This window comes from Prenolepis imparis, unplaced genomic scaffold (assembly GCF_030444845.1).
Source record: "Prenolepis imparis isolate NDT839.2.m4 unplaced genomic scaffold, iyPreImpa1.0 SCAF_13, whole genome shotgun sequence".
Classification (NCBI taxonomy): domain Eukaryota; kingdom Metazoa; phylum Arthropoda; class Insecta; order Hymenoptera; family Formicidae; genus Prenolepis; species Prenolepis imparis.
The window spans coordinates 5,654,077-5,675,960 of NW_028141171.1; the positions used below are offsets into that span (position 1 = coordinate 5,654,077).

Genomic DNA, 21,884 nt, shown 5'->3' on the forward strand with positions numbered 1-21,884 from the left:
TATGTCTTTCAGTAATATATTCGGTCAATTTATTATTCTATTTGCTTGATAACGTATTTATTAAACAATAAGAAAAATCTTACTTGTAAATATAAATGTAAATATACTATGTAATCTCTGATATAATATTCACACGCTTTAGTGAGAACACACACTGGGAGTCTTTTTTTATGTGCACAGTGATTCAGAAAGAGACGCGTTAATCTTATCAAAGTTTATCTCACTATCAGGTTTCACGTACTGGAAGAAGTGGATTTTCCACCGATCAGAGTGTTTTTGTTCGTGTACATGTCTTATCCAGTACATTTTATTGCGTTTTATCCAATAATTGAGTGTGCAAACTACATATCTCAAAAAAATTACATAAATTTGCCAATAAAATAATTCGAAAAAGTTATTTGTATGCGCGATATTTACATTGACTAATTGTGCGAAAAATAAAGTGTGTTGCATCATATCTCAACTGACAATGAGTAAAAGATTATGCGAGTTTAATAAATCTTGTTGAATTTAATAGATTTGGTGGAATGGTTTGTGAATTCGAAATTGAAATATTCAAGCAGTATACTATATCTTTTAATACCAGTATATACCTTTTAATACATTCAAATATTTGATTTAGTTATAAAATTACAAGCGTATTAAAAGCGCTCTCGCTAGATAGAAATAGAAAATGGAGTTTTATTAGATTCTCATCGTATCACTCATCGTAAATACGTCTGAATTAAAACTTCTTTGCAATATATATTTTCCCAATGCATATATACTTCTTCGCATAATGTGTTCTCCATGTCACTGGTCGACCTGAGTCTGAGTTAATAGCAAAACATATGTTGCAAAGAGATATGCATTAGGAGAACTCAGGTGACTCAGGTGTATTTACGAACATATTAAGAGACATAAATTATATTAATATAAATTATATTATAATTGTATACATCTACACATATATTATATAATTGCACAACGAACTACTGAATAAGGCAACGAGCATCGGTTTATTTTATCTGTCGGGATCGCAGAGATCTTGTAGACCGCAAAGAATATTTACGAAAGTGTACGACTTATTTAAACAAGACACATGTGTATATAATTCTTGTATATACATCACGATATGCACAAGGCGCAAAAGCCCAGCGGAAGTCGCGGAAGTAGTCGCTTCGGATCTTTTGACGCTGGCAGACGCGATACTATATAAAGAGACAGTGTTAAAGTTGAAAAATAATGCAGTTAAGTCTTAACAGTTATAGTAAGTCACGATATAGATTTATATAACAAGATTTCCTATTTTTCTCACGATTATCTCTTGACAGTTATCTGTCCATCGTCATCAGGTACATAACAGTGCTTTGCAAAAGAGGATAAAGTTGGAAAAAAATTCGATTTGAATTACTAAAAAAAAACTGAAGAATAGAGAACAGAATCGATTTTTTAAAATTTGTTTTTTTATCTTTCTCAAGAGAGAAAAAAAAAGAATAAGAAACTATTATTATTTCTATTATCTTCCTCTGTTTCATCAATTATCCAAAAACCATTACACATGCTATTTTCGAATGGCATATACGTTACGTATTACTTTCATCATTAGCATTCCTCGTCGTCGTTTAAATGTCAATATTTAACTGCTTCCTATAAAAAGCAGGTAGTGATAATTAACCTTAATTAGCACCTCTGAGTTTCTCTCTAACTCTGGCTATTACAAGCTAGATAGAGAACGACGAGTTTTATTATATCCCCAGTCGTCACTAATCAACGTAAGTGTAGTCGTCCTTTCATTGTCAGTCAGTCAGTCAGTCAGACAGTCAGCCAGCCAGCCAGCCATCTTCGATTCTTTCATATGCACAAGGTGCATATGTAAATTATTTGGATTACGTCGTAAGTGTTCTTATATTCTTTACAGTCGCGTTCTAGTTATTTGTTTACGTAGCTTGAGTTTGATTAATGATCCGACGACGTACACTTCCCAAAAGCTTTCGTCACCGCTTATCATAACAATTATTTCTATTGAGAAACTAGAACATGAAACAAATGCGAGCTCTCGTTAAGTAAGAGTTTTTTTTAGATTTATTATTATTAAAAAGTTTATTTTGGATTGTTTTTACTGTTGATTTTATAACTTTGCTAAAGTCTTCATAGTTCTGTAAATCGTGTTTCTCTTTCAAGATATTATCTTTTCTTATTGAAACGAATAAAAAATAAATTTAAAGTAATTTAGTTTTTAACATATACAAACAGTTCTGATTTCATACGAGTTTCAACAATGTTGGTTTTAATTTTCGTTTAATTCTACTTAATTAATTCTCTTTAGATTCATAATATTTACTATAAAATAAACAGACGAATTACTGATTTAACTCAATTAACTATATTTATCTTAAAACTAAATTATTTTTAATTTAATGTTGAGGATAAAAACATTTATTACATCAAATCATAAAATGTTTATTTATGCGCCAAATAAAAGACGTATTGCAATACTATTATATGAAAAAGTAAAGGATTATTATTAAGAGAACACATAACACTAAAAATCAAGATTAATTTGAAGAAAAAATTTCTAAAGAATTATGGATGTAAAAGCAATCTAAACACGCGCGAGAAACATTTTAAATTTCACGTTAATTATCTATAATTGTGATATTGCGGGACTTATGGTGAATAAGACACCGCGTGTAGAGCGATGGCGGAGAACGGAATTCGGGCGCAATGGAAAGAGGAAATTTCGGCGTTTAATCCGCCAAAAATAGATGTGTCGATGGTGCGTCCAAGGAGGGGAAATAGCTTCGAATATGAAAATATTTTATGCGCACTATTTTATGATTCTACGCCACGAATTTTCGCGCCACGTGTTTCCTGTCAAACGCAATGGCGAACTGTCACGATCAATTCTGAAATCTTATTAGAGAATTAAAAATGGGGAATCAAAATTTAAAGTAATTAAACATAAAACATGTTATTTAAAATCGACTTCTAAAGTTAGTAATAATATTTTTTTTAAGAAACTCTACTATAAAGAAGAAAAAAGTGTGTATTCTTAATAATAATATAAAAAACTTTAGTTCTTTAAAAAGATTACAATTTTTCTTATTTTTTATATATAGGATTTTAATATTCAATTGTCAATTTTAATATTTTCGATCGATTTTCTTTATCATCTTGTACAATCGTTAATTATTCACAAAAAGTATTTTAATTAATTTCTTTCTTTAATTCTGTCAAAAATATGTATACATTATTTCTAACGCTTTTAGGATAAAAATTCGCTCTATATTGATAAGATGAAGTAAGAAAAACGATTTATAACTTATGAATTTATTTATGAAATAAATGCATAAGTCTATAAATAAGAAGCTGATCTCAAAGTCTCATAAAAACCTTTTTTTATCTTTCAGGTGAAATCGAAATTCCGTATTTAATATACATACTAATAATCATTGAAATATGAACAGAAAGGGAATATTTGTGGAAGTAAGAAAATAAATATATCGCATGTGAAGGCTTCTCTGCTGATTCCTCTTCACGATCCGAGCGGATGGCTGTGTATTGAGAATTTAAAAAAAATTCTTTTCTAATTCGAATAAATCGCGAGGCGCAATCATGAAGGCGAGACAAGCGGAATTAAGGCTAACGATGCTGTACACCGGATCCATGGTGTTCTGCATCACGTCCGTCATATCGTTGGTGACTACCTGGCAGCATTGGACATGGACATTGGACACTTGCCTCGACATCGATTGCGGCTGCATATTCTACGGCACCAGCACATTTCGCACGTTTCTCGGCGGCAATGTCAAGGTCTGTCATTTTGGTGCCTACGGTCTCACGCCCATAATCTTGATCGCCATGTGTCTCGGCGGTTTTCACGGATACAGATGTTGCATATATAAGAATTTGGATGATCCTAAGCAAATTAGCCGCAAACGGACGCAGGACAAGGACAGGTACTACTTGCGAATCTTCGAATTTTTGTTTATTCTATGCAGATTATGTAGGATTGATCGTAATGCGTGACTGTATAGTCCATATCTTCAAACTGTCTTGAAGACTCAAAAAAATAAAATTTTTTTATAAATTAAAAATTCTAAAAACTCTATTATTATATTGTCTCTTAAATTCTTTTTCTAGAAACAAGCTCAACGAACGGGTCATCGTGGTCCACGTGAAAAGGAGAGGCGTTTTTAAACAATGGATGCCCGTCGCTTTTTTCGCAGTGCTAATCAGCTGCCTGTCTCTCGCCCACGCGGTTGTGATAACAGATGGCTATTATAAATCTTGCGATCAATACAGAAGACATCTCGTTGAAATATTGGGTTCGAGAGGCCGCGAAATTCAGGTAAAACGCATTTTATCTATCAAGTTTAACATTCAATAACTCTCTCTTCTCAGAAATGAATGAGAACGTGATTGTTCGATTAGAAAAAAATGTCTCTATTTTTTTTATTATCGCAGGCGATTCATAATAGGCTATCGTGCGGCGCGATTTTCGATTTTATGGATTATCTTCATCCGGATACCAACAACTGGACTCGCGGCAGCGAGATCAACACAGGAATAGCGCTTCAGCTTGCGATATCCACGAGTTGGTTCAACTTCTTCGCTTGGTTCCTCGCGTGCTTGATAAACTTCATCATGGCGAGAAAGAGGCTGCACGATTTAGGGGAAAAAGTCTGCTGCTGTTGCTGAGTTCTTCGGTAAAGTTAAATCGTCAGTTGACGTCGTGTATAACGCTTTAACATTTTTTGTAAAATTTAGAAATACATACGTAGACAGGACATCGCGTGTATGATTGATAGTATTGACATTTTATTTATGCAATTTTATACAGAGACAGAGTGCTTTCAATAGCTCTTTTTCGTCTTATATATCAAAAAATTAAAGACTCTTCCGCTGCCGTGGAAAATAATCGCATCCCTCTCTCATATTCAAATATAATTGCTTTCTCTTTATACATTTTTTTACACAATTTGCGTTACTATATTACACATTGTGTGTACACACATTGGAACAATTTTTTGATCGTCCTAAGAATAAAAGTTCGCATTATTAACTTAATATATAAACGAACGTGTTCTTTATATATTAACTCTTTTCTTTTTTAAATACGATTTATAATGTTGCTATCATTGTATTATTACAATTAACGAAAGATAAAGATGAAAATACTGTGTTATTGCAGGCAGTGACGAAATTGAAGTGCAAACTAGTAAAGTATCCATAAAACTTTTCGAGACATGTATATATTTCTCTTCCTATGTGTACATGAGAAAATCTATATAAACCAACGATAATAAAATTAATAAATAACAGTATATGAAAATTCAAAGAAGGAATGTATCACGTGTGTATCTACATATTATATACGTAGCCATAATTAGAGACTTTATACAATCGAATTGCATCGCCTTAGGACGTTGAAATGCTTGGTGTTTCTTAGCACCTAATTCGTACTATTTTATATACGGTGTATACAGAATGACAGAGTATTTTAAGACTTGGAATAACAAAACATTTCTCTCGTATGTTTAGTAAATACATTCGAATCATTCTTGGATTGATCAAATTCAATGAATCGAAATTTAATATTCAATTCTGTTCGCATAAATTATATTATTCTTAGTTTTGTGTGTATGAGCGTGTGTACGTGCTAGCATGAAGAAATCGCTTTTAATTCCCTATAGATTACACATATCTCTCACCTGATTATGTATAGGAACTAAACTGAAGACAACTTTTCAGATATACACTATATCCGTTACATGTATATAAATACAATTGACTCCGTTTATTTTATATATAATACTAATCAGCTTTTATATGCTAAAAAACACGACAGCAAAGACTGCAAGAGCTTGAACGCTACTTAATGAAGGAAGGCACCTAATCATACGAGCTAATATATCTACAAATTATATTACATCTTTTTATATATGTATATATATATAATAATATGCATGAGTGTGCATGCATAAAAACACGCGTAGATTACAAACATTTCTTTTTTTTTTATATAATATTGTCATATCTTTTTACACTGAACTAGATTGTAGATCTTCGATTATATAAAAGGCGCAGTATATTAGCAGAAGAAAGTTCGAATAGATTTCCAAAGTTACAAAATCCTGTGTATTAAATTCATTCTCGCTAGAGAAGAATAGTTTAACATATACAGATTCAATACGAGAAAAGAAATGAATATTAATAGGTAAATACCTATAATATTTATAATGTCTATTGTTTATATGTTTTTTACTTAACAATCTCGATCGTGAAAAGGGCACAAGAATTCAAGTATTGGTTTTGAACAATTTCGCGCTATGAATCATCAGCGAATTGTCGAATTGCAAGCAAATGAGATTTAATTATCTTATACAATTTCTAAATGTCAATCGAGATTATTAAACAACAAGTCAGTCTTACACAATAAGGCCAATTCTTTAGGCGAACCTGCTCGCTCTTTTTTATGACAAATATTAGAAATCACTCTTCGATGCTAGTATCTGCGCCTTTGTAATATCGAATTCTGTAAATTATGCATTACGTTAATTTTCATGAGAAATACTCTGTGTTTGTGTTGCGATTTTTTTGTTTTCTTTTTTTTCAAGAGACTGTAAATATTGTGGTAAAAATTTCGTCTCTTCCTAACTGAGAAATTTATTCAGAGGCTTTACGAATTGCGTTTACATGTATATATATGTATGTATATATAGTTCAGATAACTTTTTTAGAAAAATTGTTTTGTAAGAACTAGTATAGATTGTACTATTAGAAATCTACAAATTTTTAAAGTACAAACGTAGTGAAAAGATTTAGCTGCAAAAATAGATGCACAAGTTTTCTCTCTTTCTTTCTCTCTTTCTCTCTCTCTCTTTATCTCTATTTTTATAATTTTTTTTGGTATCGAGCTGCCAAGTTTTCACAACCTGGTTTCACGTTAAAATACATTAGAAAGTATCTCTCGCTCGCTCTTCTCTTTATTCCGCAAAGATCAACATTTTATTTCAATAACGTAATGTCTTTTTTTCTGATTTATCATTATTACCTGTTCTGTCTGTGTGTATAAATCTTCTAAAAATGCAAAAAGCAATTAAAAAATGGTAGTATATATGAATTAATACTTTCCGACTTTAGTGTAAATCACCGATTTTATATACGACCTACCACACACGTTTATCAGTTAGGCATGTATAAATATATTTGTTCACGCTGAATGCCTTCTGACATAAACGTATGCAGTAGTAATTGTTGCTATCACATCACTCTATCGTTTGTGAAAAAAATACGCAACTATCGAGAAATAATGGTATTCACGTTTATACATTTATATACTTTTTAAGCGTACATTTTTATTTCTTAATTTAATATTGAAATAACAAAAAAGAAAAAGAAAGATGAATTATTTTTACGTGATTTTATATTTAATTTAAAGACGAATTAAATGTTTAAAAAACTAATAAAATGTATTTTTCCTGATAATTATTGTAATAAGTTATTTATAGTAAATAAGATATGTTTTGTGTAACTATTTATCCAAAAAATTCAAATTAACAGAATATTAGAATAATATAAATAGAATATTGTAATCTTTTATATAAAAGATTTGTTAAATAAATTACGTTTCTCTTTTTTTCTCTTCGTTTCATATTTTTTCACAAACGCAACATGTCGAAAACGGATAATGTAAAATAGGCATAATTTCATCATATATTCATTCTGCTGACAAATTTTCGTGCTTTCGAAAGGCAAATTGCCTAAACGCGTTTTCCCAGTATGTATATATATAAATACAACCTGTATGTCGACTTGGTTTTTTAAACACATCGTCTTTTTTTACGAGATTAATATCTTGTTTCAGTTGTGTGTCTTTTTTTTTATATTCGTCATACAAGGTAGTGAAATTCTAGCCAATAAAAAAAGAAAAAATTTTGCAAATACAAGAACGACGTTTACTTACGTGAATAATATCATGTCGATCAATCGTATCGCGTTTAATTAATGTTTTTTACCTGTTCCAGCGTTTCTGATAAGCGGCTCTATGCCAGCTAGCCGGGACAGTCTCATCTCAGGTGAACGGATTGCTCCGCCTCTTCAACGATCCGAATCGCTTCTCGGACGCTTCGCGGATTACCTCGAAAGGCGCGACTTTCGTCCGTCCAGCTTGCCTCTCCTCATTCTCATCGCTGGGAAAGTCCTCGAAGCTCATGTTGCTAAAGCCGGCAGTCGCTGCCGTGCTGCTCTTCTTGCCCTTGGGCGTCTTCTTGTGATGGCTCGTCGACTTGGTCTTGTGAGAAACCTTGTGCGCCGCCTGTAACTCGTTGATGTTACCGTGGTTCTCGTCGATCAGATGATACTTGGACTTGTCCGACTTGGATGACTTCTCCCTCTTGTTGTGCTTGGGAGTGTCGTCGTCTGCGGCTACCAGGGGCTCGGGCGACATGGGCGATATCATGTCGCACGTAATGTCCACCTTGGAGACGCTGTTGACCGCGTGCACGGTGATCCTGGCGGTGTGCGCGGTCGGTTGAATCATATAAGTCGGCGTGGGTTGTAGTGGAGGCTGTGGCTGCAACGGTGGTGTCGGCATCAGGTGAATGACTGTGTTCTTCGGGGATTGCACGATGCCGCTGACGGGTAACGTCGACGTGGTGGTTAATACGTTGACGTTATCCACGTAATTGGGCGACTGCGACAGCGACAGAGATGTCGGACGCTGCTGTTGCTCGTTGATCTTCAGCGAGGCGAACTCGTCGAACGGGATCGACCCGAAGAGGTCCTTGGAAGGTTCACTGGAGGCTACAAGTTCATTGGAATTCACCGTCACCTTCCCGTATTTCGACGTCGAAGCGACTATGCTACTAGAGTGACTAGTGTAATAATTATCCGATACGTTGTTGGACGATTGCAGCTGAGGGACGCAGTTGCTGTAATCGACGTAGGAAGAGGAAGAAGAGCCCACCGGACTCAGAATCGTCGGCATCGTCGGCATCGTCGGCTGAGTCGACGTTGAGTCGACATTCGCGACATAAGTGGACTGAACGTTGTTGAAAGGATTGGTGAATCCGCTGGGACTGAATGGCGAGGAACCGAAGAGATCCTTTTCCGCGTTCTCCTGCTCTTCTTCTTCCTTCTCTTCCTCCTCCTCCTCCTCCTCCTCCTCCTCCTCCTCCTCCTCCTCTTCGGCGATGCCGACGCGAGGGTTGCTCTTGACCGGCGACGTTTGAACGACGTTCGATTGACGAGGAAAGGATGACGATTCCTCGTAATAGATAGTCTTGTTATTCGCGATGTTCTTCGAATACTTGCAGGACAAAGTGGTGGGTCTCGGTGGCGGAAGTGCGGAAGTCGGTTTACTCTCGATTATATCCGCAAACACCGCTTCCGGTAGGGGTGAACTGGAGATAGGCGTCACCAGATTCGAATTACGAGGCGAATTCCTCGCGCTACCGCTAGGATCGACGTTCTTCGGCTCGCTCTCGTGACTATCGCTACTCTTTCTGGAGCTGCTGGATCGTGGAAACGGTGCCAAGGCGAACACGTCGTTCTCCACCTTCCAGATACCGTTTTGGATCAGGGATTTGGACTTGTCATCGTTGTTGTCGTCAGACGAGCTGTCACCGTTGTTGAAGAGCAACGGTTTAGACCCGTACTGATGTCGCACGAAGGGATCCCCGTGCGACTGTTCCGGCTTGGACTCGGGATCCAGTTCGTCGTCCAGCAGGAGCGGTTTCTCGCCATACTGATGACCCACGATCGGATCCGCGTCGATGGTCGGCAGCTGTTGCGCCTGTTGCTGCCGATAGTGGTGCTGTCTCCTCGGCCTCTTCATCCTGTAATCATCCTCGTGCGTCGCCACGGACTCGCATTCCGCGTGATAAGCGGAACTACCGCATGTGCGCACGCTCTCGGAGATGGTCTCGTCGTGATGTTTGCTCCGCTTCTTGCCGTCATCGTCATCGTTCTCCTCGCCGTCCTCGTCGTTTCCCTCCTCCTCGTCGTTCATCGCGCGCAGATCGCTGGCCGAGCCGATCGAATCGTCCGACTCGTAATCCACGTTCTGCGGGTTACTATTGTCCGCGTTCGCGTCGTGTTGCTGATGAGCCGCGACTCTTCTCTTGCCGCGGCTCAGCACGTTCTTCACCCGTCGCCTCGTCTTCCTGGCTCGCTCCTTCGGGCCCCTCTTCCCGTCGCTGTCGCTGGACACCTCGTCGGCGTTGAAGGCCAGCTTCTCGTACTTGGAACGATCCTCCGCAGGCGCGCGAACGAACGGCGGCGAGACAGGACTGGATTCCGTGATCAGGGACGCCTCGTCGTCGACGCCTCCACTTTCGCCAACGTGTTCCAGCCCCGAATTGTTCCACTGCGTGCCACCCAGAGGCACCCTGGCCGGTTTTCCTGTAAAACAAAACATCGCAGAACGATTATCGTCCAATTGATCGCAGACTGAATTTTTTATCTCGATATAAAGTTCTCCTTATACTTAAAAATTAGTTGAGCATGATGAATTTCTGTTATTACCAAAACACATTATCGTACTTACCTATATTATGGTTTTTATTTTGTCAAATCTCGTCAAAGGCGAAAGTAATTTGCGCGACAACAAATTCTCTTAAATTCTACTACGCAAAATATTCTAGATTTACGTGATTCATAATAATATAAAATTTGTTATACAGATTTATATATGTATATAATTATATAAAAAATCTACGATACGCCTATTTTATAATGGAGAAATTTAAATCACAAATTTATAAAAAGATTGTCAATAGGACACTTTGTACATATACGAAATATCGCAAAAGATATTTTATACAAGTCTGTTATTAATAAATAAATTACATTAACGTGTAATATTAATGCAGCAAAATATAAATATTTTTGCATTATCAATATAAGAAGTTATATCAATAATAAAATTATTGATTATTTCTCAATTTACTATATGTGTAATATATGTATAAAATAATTTTTCTGTAAAATATAACACCATAAAAATTTTGCTTTTAATAATTATAAATTAAAGTATTTAAAAATTTCATAAATATTTATAGATATAGTATAACTGGCGTAATATATTATCATTTACAGAAGAAAAAGACCCAGAAGAAACAGGAAATATCTGATTAGGTCTGCTGCAGGTCTATGTGCTCTACTGAAATACGATGTGCATTGATATTTTACAATCTTACTCTAATGAAAAGATAATGTTCTCCGGGAAAAGATAATGTTAGATCTTCTCGACATGAAGAAAGTGATATACAACAGATTTTTTTTTTTTAATTTAAGCTAGTAAGCTAGTAAGTTAGTTACACCGCCACCAATAGGTCTGGAACAGTCCTAATCAGATTCAGGGAGTTAAGGATAAGTGTGCCGAAAAACGCAGTAATGCTCTGAGTGAATAGCAACAATAAGCTCATTCGAACCCATCGCGAGAATTACGCATATCTTTCGTCAAATTATCCCTATTATAGATATATTATATTCGTGAAACAAAGTATTGCTGCGTTTTACAGTAGCATTTAGAAGAAACAAATACTCCGTATGCTAATTTACATTTTTATTGCTGCAACATTATTTGTCTTAATACAGCCGACAGAAAGGTTTATACTGTCCGAGATAGATTTGTCAGCCCCCTATAGTGCTCTCTCTCTCTCGAGATTCTTGTTCAAAATTATTTCTCTCATATAAGTATCGCTATAGAGGCCACAAGGAGAAAAGCATGCTTATACGTTCGACGAATAGATAACATATTTCTTTTTTACGATACGTCGCAACTTAACTCGCCGTATAATTAAAAAGATTTTCGAGATGGCACACATGTATTATTATCATCATCATTATTAGAGACACCATGGGAGGCAAACAAAGCAGGACTAGAGATACAAAGAAAGAAGATTCCTTAAACGTAAATGATTCAAAATGACAATTAATGTCTAATATGCCTCCCAAACTCATTAGGTTGTTCCAGACATTGGACAGATAAGTATAATTTTTCGTAATTTTTGTTTTCTCTCACAGAGAAATAAGCACATTTATCAATTGTCAATTGTCTCCGCCTTTTGCCATATTCCCTGAACAACTTATGATACTTACATATGCTCAGGGAGATGAAATAATATTACGGCGGTATTTTTGTGGTAATACTACTAGTGCTAGAGTGAAGAAGATATCCTGATTTCGCTTCACTTTACACATTGTACAAAATTAAATCTGTGATACAATTTAAAAAGAAAAAGAATAACAGATAAATTATCAATCTGTACCTTTATATCTAAATTATTATTTCGCTTCCTATATGAAAATTCCATTAAAAGGAATAACAATTATATAACAAGTATGTACAATGTTCAATAATACCTATATAGTATTCTTTACATCGTAAGATATGTTTTCGATACAAATAATTAACGCACACAAGACAAGTGTCTCAGACAAATATACGAAAGAAACACACACACAATACAGAAATCGTGATTTTTTTTACATCCTTAAATAAGATAAAGTGATGTAATTTTTCGCGATTTCCAATTACTTCTACGGATTACAGAGATTATTTTAAGAAGCTAAAATTACATCATTTTATCTTAAGATTTGTGATGCGAGCCAAAGGAATAGAGAAATAAATAGATGAGAAATGTTAGTTATATCAAAGAGAAACCCACAAATTAGCAAACGCCGTGTAAAAGCGGTGTAAATGAAATGCTACGAGGGGAAACGAACAGAAATAGAGAGAAAGGAAGAAAAGAAACAGAAGTGAAAGAAGTGAGGATGAGAAGATCGAGAAATAAAAAAAAAATAATTATTTGCCAGTCACTGTAGTATTACCATTGCGCAGATACAATCTTGCGATTTTTATATATAATAATCCTTATGCACATGTCTATATACATATACGTATATATATATATATATATATATATATATTCACATGTGTTACGCATTGCGTAGAGAATTGGTTTGTGAGAAGGAAAGGTCTGCGTACTCCATATTTTCATACTGAAAAATAAATCATTGATGTGCTCTAAACTTACACGCGATCCTTGCTTTGTATTAATCGCATCGTATTGGAAATACTTGAAACCTATTCTTCTCACCTTTTTTTTATACTATATAATACAATCATTATAGCACACATAATATACGTTTGCACGTATGTAAGCATATACATATACACATACATTGTATATATATGTATATGTATATATATGCATTTGAGTAGGACAAAATAGTGTACCGAAACTTTGTGTATATTACATAATATATAACATAATTTTTCAATTTATATATATTTGTTCATTTATATTTATGTGTGTATAATAATATTTATACGTAATTTTGTTCTTTCTTTTATCGATACATCAACTATTTCGTACGAAAACACTAAAAATAAAAGCTAATCCTGCACTTTGTGCGCTACATATACTGTAGGAACATCTATTATAAAGTTGAAGACAAAATTTCTTGTCGTATATTATGCTTCGTCATAATTTCAACAATATTCAATAATTGTCATAACATAATAATCAATATATATATCATATTTCAAATCTAATATTCGATGTATTAGCCTTACGTTGTAACTTCCTATTTGAGGTAAGTAGAAGTTAATATGCATGTAATTTACTGGTAAAATGTGATTTACCATCCCTTTTGCGTAATTGAGCATAACTGAGCATCACAATCACTTTTTCGCAGCTATACTAAAAAATAAAGTTTTAATTATATCTTTATCGAGAAAAAAAATTGTCCTAAAACATTTTGCAATATATTTATAAAGAAAAATATTCCATGATATTTATGAACACAATCTTAATGAACGTACTTTAATAAACAAAACTAATTTAGATTAACAATTCACACATATATGTAATACATATGTATATGTATCATTAATTATAAGTTTAAAGTTTAAATGATCACACAATTATCTTTTGTAAGTAATATATCATAAGCATATATAAATAAAAAAATAATGTCCTTCAAATCTATTTCAATTGATTACATTTCTCTCATCAATTGTCTGCCCTATTATATTTAATAGATATGATTTATACATATATATATGTTTAAATTAACAAGCATAATATATTTTTAAAAATTATCGATTAAACAAAGAGCGTTTACTTCTTTACTTTTATCTTTTTTTTATAAATAGCAACGTTTAAACATTATAACTTATCACACATCTTTGGTAAATTTGATAAATGGTAGTATAGAGAATTCCATTAATTAATCTATTTAGATAAACATTATTTGAAAAAGGAATTTGTTTCTTTAATTAAATTTAACAAAATGATGCGATGATATGACCAACGTTATCAGCTGTACGTGATTATGTATTGTATCACAAATATCAAGAGCTTTGCATTGTAAACTAATTAAATCGGGAGAAGAAACATCGTTTTATATTTTACATAATACATTGAAATACTATACTCCTTTCATCACGTTACTCAATCATCTCTATATAAAAATTAAGATCTTCTTTTATGTACATGAAAGTGCACAAAAGCATAACATGCTGATAGTATTATCGTTTCAGCATTTATCTACATATCTATTGTCCACAAACATTGTATGTAAATACACTGTTATTTGTACACAATCCTATTCGATGGTTATTGCGGCACCAATCAAAAATGATGCAATTTGAAAGAAGAAAAAAAGGAGATACCTAATTAAAATAGAGATTACTCTTTTTAATTTTAGAGAGACTTTTCCCTAATATTGAATGAAACTTTCTTCACATTTCTTATCGACCCATATTTTTGCATTATTACGTTTCAAAAGTGTATGTCTCTTTTGTAAATTGTGTTGAATGTCTTATAATCTTTATATGAGTCTCATAATTCTACAAGAGAATATCTTACAATCATAATATAGAATCTTAACAATAATTTTGTCATGAAATTAAACTAAAAAAGTAAATATATTATGCGATCAAAGCAAACAATAATCAAATTCAATCTCATTAAATGAAAAATGTGATGTTTCATAAATCTATATATACTTGTATAATACATCTAATCTTTCTAAGAAAATTTTCGTACTTATCTCTTATATGTATGTAAAGCTAGGGGTAAAATGTGATGTTTTTTTTTTTTTCTTTAAAGACGGTCTCAGTTGTATACCAAGATTACTTCTAACATATTATTCTTTATAAAACAATTCAACAGCCAAGCTAAGTTAAATATACTCAATAACTAATTATATGATTAATTGAATTACAATATCTATATCAGTCTAAAGCTCTGTATTTATCAATATAAAAAAGGCAAATATATTATATATCCAATTTATATAAAAAAAACTCTATATATATATTCAACAATATGTACAAAGGTATATAATAGTAAATAAATTTCCTTTCTCATCTCTTTTTAAACGAGCAGTTTTTTTCAAAACTTATCATTCGATAAGCTAAATTCTCACTGTCGAAGTTCTTTGGTATACATTGCTGAGACTCGTCGAGTACGACGAAAGACAATGGTTAAAACTACAGCTTCAAATCTCGTATAGCAATGATTTGGCAAAAAGGAAGAAACCAAGTATTAAAGTAGCGGCTTTTAAATCAAGATAGATTAATAGATTAATATAGGAGCAGTGGAAGAGAGAGATGGTAAAAAGGACAATGTAAGAAGGATTTTATGCATTACCTCCAGCGATAGCAGCAGTCTTTGATCCAATTTTATTCTTCTTTCCTGCTTAAAGAAATAATTAAAACGTCAACAGATACACTTCAGCCTTGTAATATTAAATTTCATGTTTGTATTAATTAATTTTGCGACTAATAATTAGAATCTCAATGAGAGCTTACTTGGCAGGCTAAAGGGTGCAGATTCAAAGGGATCCTCTGGTAATTCTGTATATGTCATAACGAGGCTTTCGCGACTTTTCACTCCACTGATACTTGTATTGCTCCCTCTCCTTATTTTGTCAAACTCAGCACCAAAAATATGATCTTCCGTTAACTGATTAAAAGGTTGTATGTCTTCAAACGGATTCCACGCGGCCACATCCGCGCTCAACGATCGTCCTTCCGATCCCATTAGGCTCGAAAGTTCGCCCTGGTGCAAGTTTTTAGATATTAATTCAAATTTGCAATATTTTCGAATTTACTTGGAGATTGTAAGAGTATCATTAATGATGGTGCAGTGCGTAAAAAAATATAATAATTATAAACATATAAAAATCAAATTTTAAATATATGTAGAAATAAAACTAAATATTTTATAAAACTAAATATACTATATTATTTTTCATACTATATTTTATATTTCATATTTATGCGTAATTTTGCTAAAAAAATTTTTTTTTTTGTGCTTTAGATCACTGTTCGACAAGGGAGACTTTTTTCTTTCTCGTTATTCTTCTCTTATTTCTTGCATAAAGTAAAATATAATTTTAGATTATAGTAAATAGAGGCAAATCAAAATACAAAAAAAATATGATTCAAGCAAAAGTTAAAATCATTTAACAAAAATAAAACTGTGCGCTTCGTGTACTTACAACACGTACATGCGAGGCACTAGTTGCTATACAAGGTCTTATATCACTCGGAAGTTCAGGAGGTGTAGTCGCATCATCGGAACGCGGTTTAACCGAAGCCTCGTATGGCGCTAAGAATTGAGTGGTTTCAGTTGCAAACGCTCTGTGAACATCGAAATGGCCACTGTAATATAAATAAAAATATTTTGACAAAACAAAAACAAAAAAAAAATTTTTTTTTGGAAGTATAAATAAATATAAATAAATTTCTCAAAACTCTTTTCCTATGTTAATTTAAAAGAAATTTATGGATTTCATAATTGCTGCAAATCTCTATAAATGTTGCGAATATAAAAATGTAAGAAAACGAAAAGGCTCTGATATATAAATACATATTCAGATAGGAAATTAGGCGCAACAAATTTGTTTTTAAATGTTTTATTTAATTTGCAAATTAAAGAGGAATTAAAAACAAGTTTGTCGTGCTTAATTTCTGTGTCTGGCTCTTGTTAGCTCGTTTCTTATTTAAGTTTGTAATGATATAAAAAGCAAATATAAATATATATTGTATTTTGATAGCGAAATAGGCTTACTTACTTATTAAAAGCACTTGTATCGCTGACGTTTCTCCGGTGCCGCGAGGACGACAATGTCGGACTGTCAGGAGGAGATATGCTCGAGCTTATATTTTGACTTAAGCTCTCCGTCTTATTAACCGGTTTTGGTAAAGCTGGCGGTGTCAGTTGCGTCGGTGGAGTTGCTTTAATAGGCCCCGTTGAAATAGACAATTTTGACGGTAGTGAAGCGACTGGCGGATACTTCGATGACGACGGGTAACTAAGATTAGATAGTTTTGGAAGGATTTTGCCAGGTTTAGGAGCGACGGGAGGTGGAATTTTGGTAGGTGGCGGCATCGACGCCGCATCGTCTTTGAACGGATCCGGATATCCTGTCAAAGATAACAATGTGTTAAAAAAGCTACTTAGTCATCTTTACTTCTTTTAGCTCTCTGTATATAACTCAGACATATGTATTGTGGATTTAGATTACCTGATGATGGAAATAGAGCCTCCAGATTCTTCTCGTTGACATTTGTCTTCGTATCGTGCTGCAGCGAATCAAAATAGAATGCATTCTTATCCTGAACGGTGACAGGCGATTGTTGAGTTAGAGGAGAGTGACTGATCATCGGGCTCTGGGATGGCTGTCCCTGCGATGGCTGGCCGAAAGGAACATTCTGATTAGGAGTGCAGACGTGCGGCGATACCTGACACAAGACAGAATAATTATATTAAAGATCATATTTATATATAGTATATATTATTATTTATAACAAATATATATATTATATTAAAGACCGCACAGGTACTTGTTGAAAAAAAATATTTAAACGTTTCTGCGTAAATTTCACGTCGAACATTATCGGGAGACGCGTAATTATAATTGATATTAATTATAGGGATCATTAGAGCCTTACCTGAACATAAGAGATAGAATTTCCCGGTGTATTTTGCGTCTGATTTCCTTGGCCCGATATTTGTCCTACGATTTGACCGCTCAAACTGATCGGTCCCGTGCTAACAGCTTGTCCCTTCGGTCTCTGTCTCGGAGTCACTGATGTGCCCTCGACCGTCGTCGCTATAGGCGCAGGCTTTGGAGTTTTAACAGATGCCGATCTCTTAATGTTCTCAGATTCCATGAGCGGACACGGTAATGACTCTATCGTCGGCGTAGGGACTTTCTATAAAAATAAAAACGAAAAATTATAAAATAAAATTTAGTACAGTTTTATTTATATAAATTATAAATAATTATTTTTTATATTTTATATTATTTATTTATATTAATTATTATTTATATAAATTATAAATATTGTGACTCACGTACATGCAAATTCTGCACAGGGCACTCTTTACCCTGAATTTGAAAAGCAATCACGGAAACTTGATAAATGTCAGGACGTAGATCGGGGTCTGGCTCAAGCATATACCGAATCAAACAATGCAGGGCCTTGCTATATCTGCAATATAAAAATTATTTATTGTTTTATGTATCTCTATTATATACACATATATATATTTACTATACATATAATATAATTTATATATATTATATATTTGTATACATATATTATATTTGTATATTATATATATTTATACAAATATATCCATTTTCTTAATATACACACATATATGGCTAATTCATATATTATATTTCCATCATTTAAAGTTGAGAAAATTTTCATTAGTTACGTAATTTTTCACATACCTTGAATTATCCGGTATAGTAAAATTTCCAGATTGTATAGCAAGTGTGCTTTCGCCAAACGGTAGTGTGAAAAAACAAAGTTTATACAGCAGGCATCCTAAAGCCTGAAAGACGAGAGAATTCGACGTCAAAACGCTCGCGTTTAGGTTTATTCTCGATTTACATTATAATAAGGCAATATGATAAATAGTATTATATAAATGATATTTAAGCGAGATAAAAAATAAAAGTTACCCATATGTCCGCCTTCGTGGTGATAGGTTTTCCGCAGTACATATCAACCATTTCGGGTGCTCTATAACTTAATGTGGTATATTTCTTGATCTCCTCCTCAACCATCGCGGCGCCGTGGACGCTAGGATTAAGAACCTTCCCCGTCGCGGATCCGAAATCACATAGAACATAATGACCGCTGTCAGCGAGCAGTATATTTTCCACCTATCGCCAGTCAATTAAATAACAATTCAGTACATAATATGACAGATGATATGACGTTATATAACATTCATTAAATAGTTCACCTTGAGATCTCTATGAATTATGGGAGTTTGACAATGATGCAACCGAGACACGGCTTCGCAAACGTCGCAAAAAATTTGTAGAACTTCCGATTCACTGAAACCTGTTTGCAACCTACAAATAAGATGTTAATACATGCCATAAATTTTCACAATGTATTCAGTTCACAGTGATCGATGGATATACAATATTTTACAATTTTGCACATGGAAATATAGTTTAGATACCAAAACTGTTACGTTATAAATAACGTTATCTGGATATTATTGAAATAAAATGTAATAAAGAATTACATCGCTTCTAACCTGTTATTCATCATTTGAAGAACTTGGGATTTACAATAAGGCATTAAAAGCAGAAGTTCGTGTACTCCTTTGCCAGTGTGAGTTATACTACTATCTACATATCCTATGATATTTTTATGACCACTCAAGTTGCTCTAGAAATAAAAGATTTCATTCAATATTTTTGTAACTTTTAAAAACAGAATATTATATATTTCTATATGTAATGTAAAAGAAGATTTATATTACTAACGTTTTATTATATATATTATATATGTTAGTACTCACAGCAATTTGTATCTCCCTTTTGCATACATTGAGATCTTGTTCATTGTTGACATACATCCGTTTAAGCGCATATCGTCCACCTGAGGCTTTGACCAAAAATACAATTGCAAATCCTCCTGTAAGATAAGATAATTGATTATGTAAAGTAAGAATGCGGCATAAAAGAGAAATGTTTATTAGAATGCAAACTATTTTAGTTAGACATAATTTATATTTGATCATTAATCATTTAATTTACATTCAATTGCGAATCAAAGCGCAAATTGAGATAAAAAAGTGTATATAAAAACTGACAACAAGGTCATCGTGAAATATGTACATTGTAACTTGATGCAGATACAATTACGACAGACACTAATCAGTAAAAAGCCAATGGTAATAAATGGATTTTAGCATTAGCACTTTTATCTCTCAAAATAACGACCATCGATTGGACAATCATCAATTTCTCTGCACCATGCTCTAACATATACGTAAGGCAACATCGTCTAATACTCTGTAACACAATGCGAATAATATTTTTTAAAAATCTCGCAAAGTTACGTTTGGAAAATAATAATCAATCATTATCATTCCGACGTCAAAGGTGAAACTTTCTCCGAGACAATTTCTAAATTTCTCGACTCCTCGCGACGTACAAAATCTATTTCACAGTTAGCACACATCAAATTCCTAGATTAGAGCTAATGAGCTTAATAATGTTTACCGACTGTCCTATATCACTGTCGCTTATCTCGCGGGGGTTTTTCGCGTGCGATCGAAATATACATCTCGACGATAATACGGAGTAAAAAAAAAAAGAGCGGGATCGCGAAAAGCGAGAGAGGATCGTCAAGACTTAAAATAATAATAGTCCGCTCCGGAGAACGAGAGGAGAAAATGACGCGGATATTAATCAGGCGGTGTAATCATGTCATACACACACATACACACATATATATATATATATATGTACACACACCTTCCGCCAGGACCTCCTCCACGGTAACCGTGTGGCAGCCCACGACGAACACCTTCCCCAGATAACTGTTAGGCTCCTTCGACGTGTTGTCGATTTTGCAGAATAGTTTCTTCATGTTTCCGCGCTCCGTCCTCGTCGTCGACTTGACATAAGGCCCTCGCGCTCCTCCGCGATCCCCGCAGACGATCACCCTGTCTCCCCCCTTCCCCCCCCAGGTCCCCCCCGCCCCGAAACGGTTACGATACGATACGGTACGGCGGCACACGGCGATCTGGCGCGATGTTCTATCTGTCTCTCTCTCGCTTACTGTCTCGCGCGCGACTCCGGCCTTCTCTTTTTCTTCCTCCTCCTCCTCCTCTTCCTCCGCCGCCTCCTCCTTCTCCCACGGGGAGAGAACTGCGCGGTTTCGTCGCGAATCGACCTAGTGGCGTGTTCAACTGAAGAAAATCGCCACGATGGCGGTCATGATAACGACGTATCGGCCCTCGTCGAGGTATCGTGCATCACTCAGCCGCTCCTCCTCGGCCGGTCGACATACTCGTCGGGTTCGGAGATGCAAGTCGACTGCGCAATCGCGCCTTCGCCGCGGCGCCGCGGCGACGACGTCGGAAACATATGTGCGCGACTTCCGGCCGAATGTCAAACTGCCCGTTGATACGCGCCGGCTGGCACCTTCGTGCTGTCCTCGAGATCCCTCGCACCGTAATGAAAATGATCCCCACCGACGCTGCTTCTGTCTCTAGGCTTCCTCATGATCGACCTCGGAGCCTACGCATTTCAAGATCGAGGTCGCGAGAACCGGATTCCACCAATCAGAGCGCGGGAATCTTCTGTCCTGCTGAAACGTCAAATCTCGTTACGTCAAACGGAGCAAATCCTATATCTTATTATTATTTAATTATAATTATAATATTAAATTATTATATTATTAAATTATAATATAATATAATATTAATTAAATTATTAATGAATTATAATTATAGTATTATATTATTAAATTATAATATAATATAATATAAATTAAATTATTAATTAATTATAATTATAATATTATATTATTAAATTATAATATAATATAA

The 21,884-nt window shown here is 34.3% G+C and overlaps 2 protein-coding genes across 11 annotated transcripts; one reads left to right on the forward strand and one right to left on the reverse strand.

The window, feature by feature from the left end:
- Nucleotides 1-127: 127 nt before the first annotated feature.
- LOC145944706 (uncharacterized) lies at nt 128-8,152 on the forward strand. 7 transcript variants are annotated; one of them, XM_083053253.1, is made up of 6 exons: nt 128-530; nt 1,783-1,875; nt 3,393-3,941; nt 4,126-4,333; nt 4,450-4,691; nt 8,013-8,152. In XM_083053253.1, exons 3-5 carry the CDS (start codon nt 3,598-3,600, stop codon nt 4,681-4,683), a joined length of 786 nt encoding a protein of 261 aa, XP_082909379.1. In that variant the 5' UTR covers nt 128-530; nt 1,783-1,875; nt 3,393-3,597; the 3' UTR covers nt 4,684-4,691; nt 8,013-8,152. The 7 variants fall into 7 exon arrangements, with proteins under 7 accessions (XP_082909379.1, XP_082909376.1, XP_082909381.1 ...); XM_083053250.1 differs by having other exon boundaries at nt 128-473; nt 1,740-1,875; XM_083053254.1 differs by lacking the exon at nt 128-530 and adding an exon at nt 592-1,249.
- Nucleotides 4,782-21,519, reverse strand: Nak (Numb-associated kinase). 4 transcript variants are annotated; one of them, XM_083053237.1, is made up of 14 exons: nt 20,806-21,519; nt 19,845-19,960; nt 19,578-19,711; nt 19,275-19,386; nt 18,988-19,191; nt 18,754-18,857; nt 18,373-18,505; nt 17,963-18,226; nt 17,536-17,752; nt 17,083-17,434; nt 16,516-16,669; nt 15,815-16,064; nt 15,654-15,701; nt 4,782-10,389 (listed from the first exon to the last, which is right to left on the reverse strand). In XM_083053237.1, exons 1-14 carry the CDS (start codon nt 20,918-20,920, stop codon nt 8,060-8,062), a joined length of 4,533 nt encoding a protein of 1,510 aa, XP_082909363.1. In that variant the 5' UTR covers nt 20,921-21,519; the 3' UTR covers nt 4,782-8,059. The 4 variants fall into 4 exon arrangements, with proteins under 4 accessions (XP_082909363.1, XP_082909364.1, XP_082909362.1 ...); XM_083053238.1 differs by having other exon boundaries at nt 16,507-16,648; nt 20,806-21,518; XM_083053236.1 differs by having other exon boundaries at nt 15,654-15,698; nt 16,507-16,669; nt 20,806-21,518.
- Nucleotides 21,520-21,884: the final 365 nt, after the last annotated feature.

Coding starts and splice junctions, on each gene's coding strand:
- Nak (XM_083053235.1), bottom strand. CDS start 20,920: ATGAAGAAACTATTCTGCAAAATCGACAACACGTCGAAGGAGCCTAAC. Junction 18,506..18,753: donor ACTATACCGGATAATTCAAG/GTATGTGAAAAA, acceptor TTTATATTGCAG/ATATAGCAAGGCCCTGCATT. Junction 16,670..17,082: donor GATACAAGTGCTTTTAATAA/GTAAGTAAGCCT, acceptor TTTATATTACAG/TGGCCATTTCGATGTTCACA.
- LOC145944706 (XM_083053253.1), top strand. CDS start 3,598: ATGAAGGCGAGACAAGCGGAATTAAGGCTAACGATGCTGTACACCGGA. Junction 3,942..4,125: donor CGGACGCAGGACAAGGACAG/GTACTACTTGCG, acceptor TTCTTTTTCTAG/AAACAAGCTCAACGAACGGG. Junction 4,334..4,449: donor CGAGAGGCCGCGAAATTCAG/GTAAAACGCATT, acceptor TTATTATCGCAG/GCGATTCATAATAGGCTATC.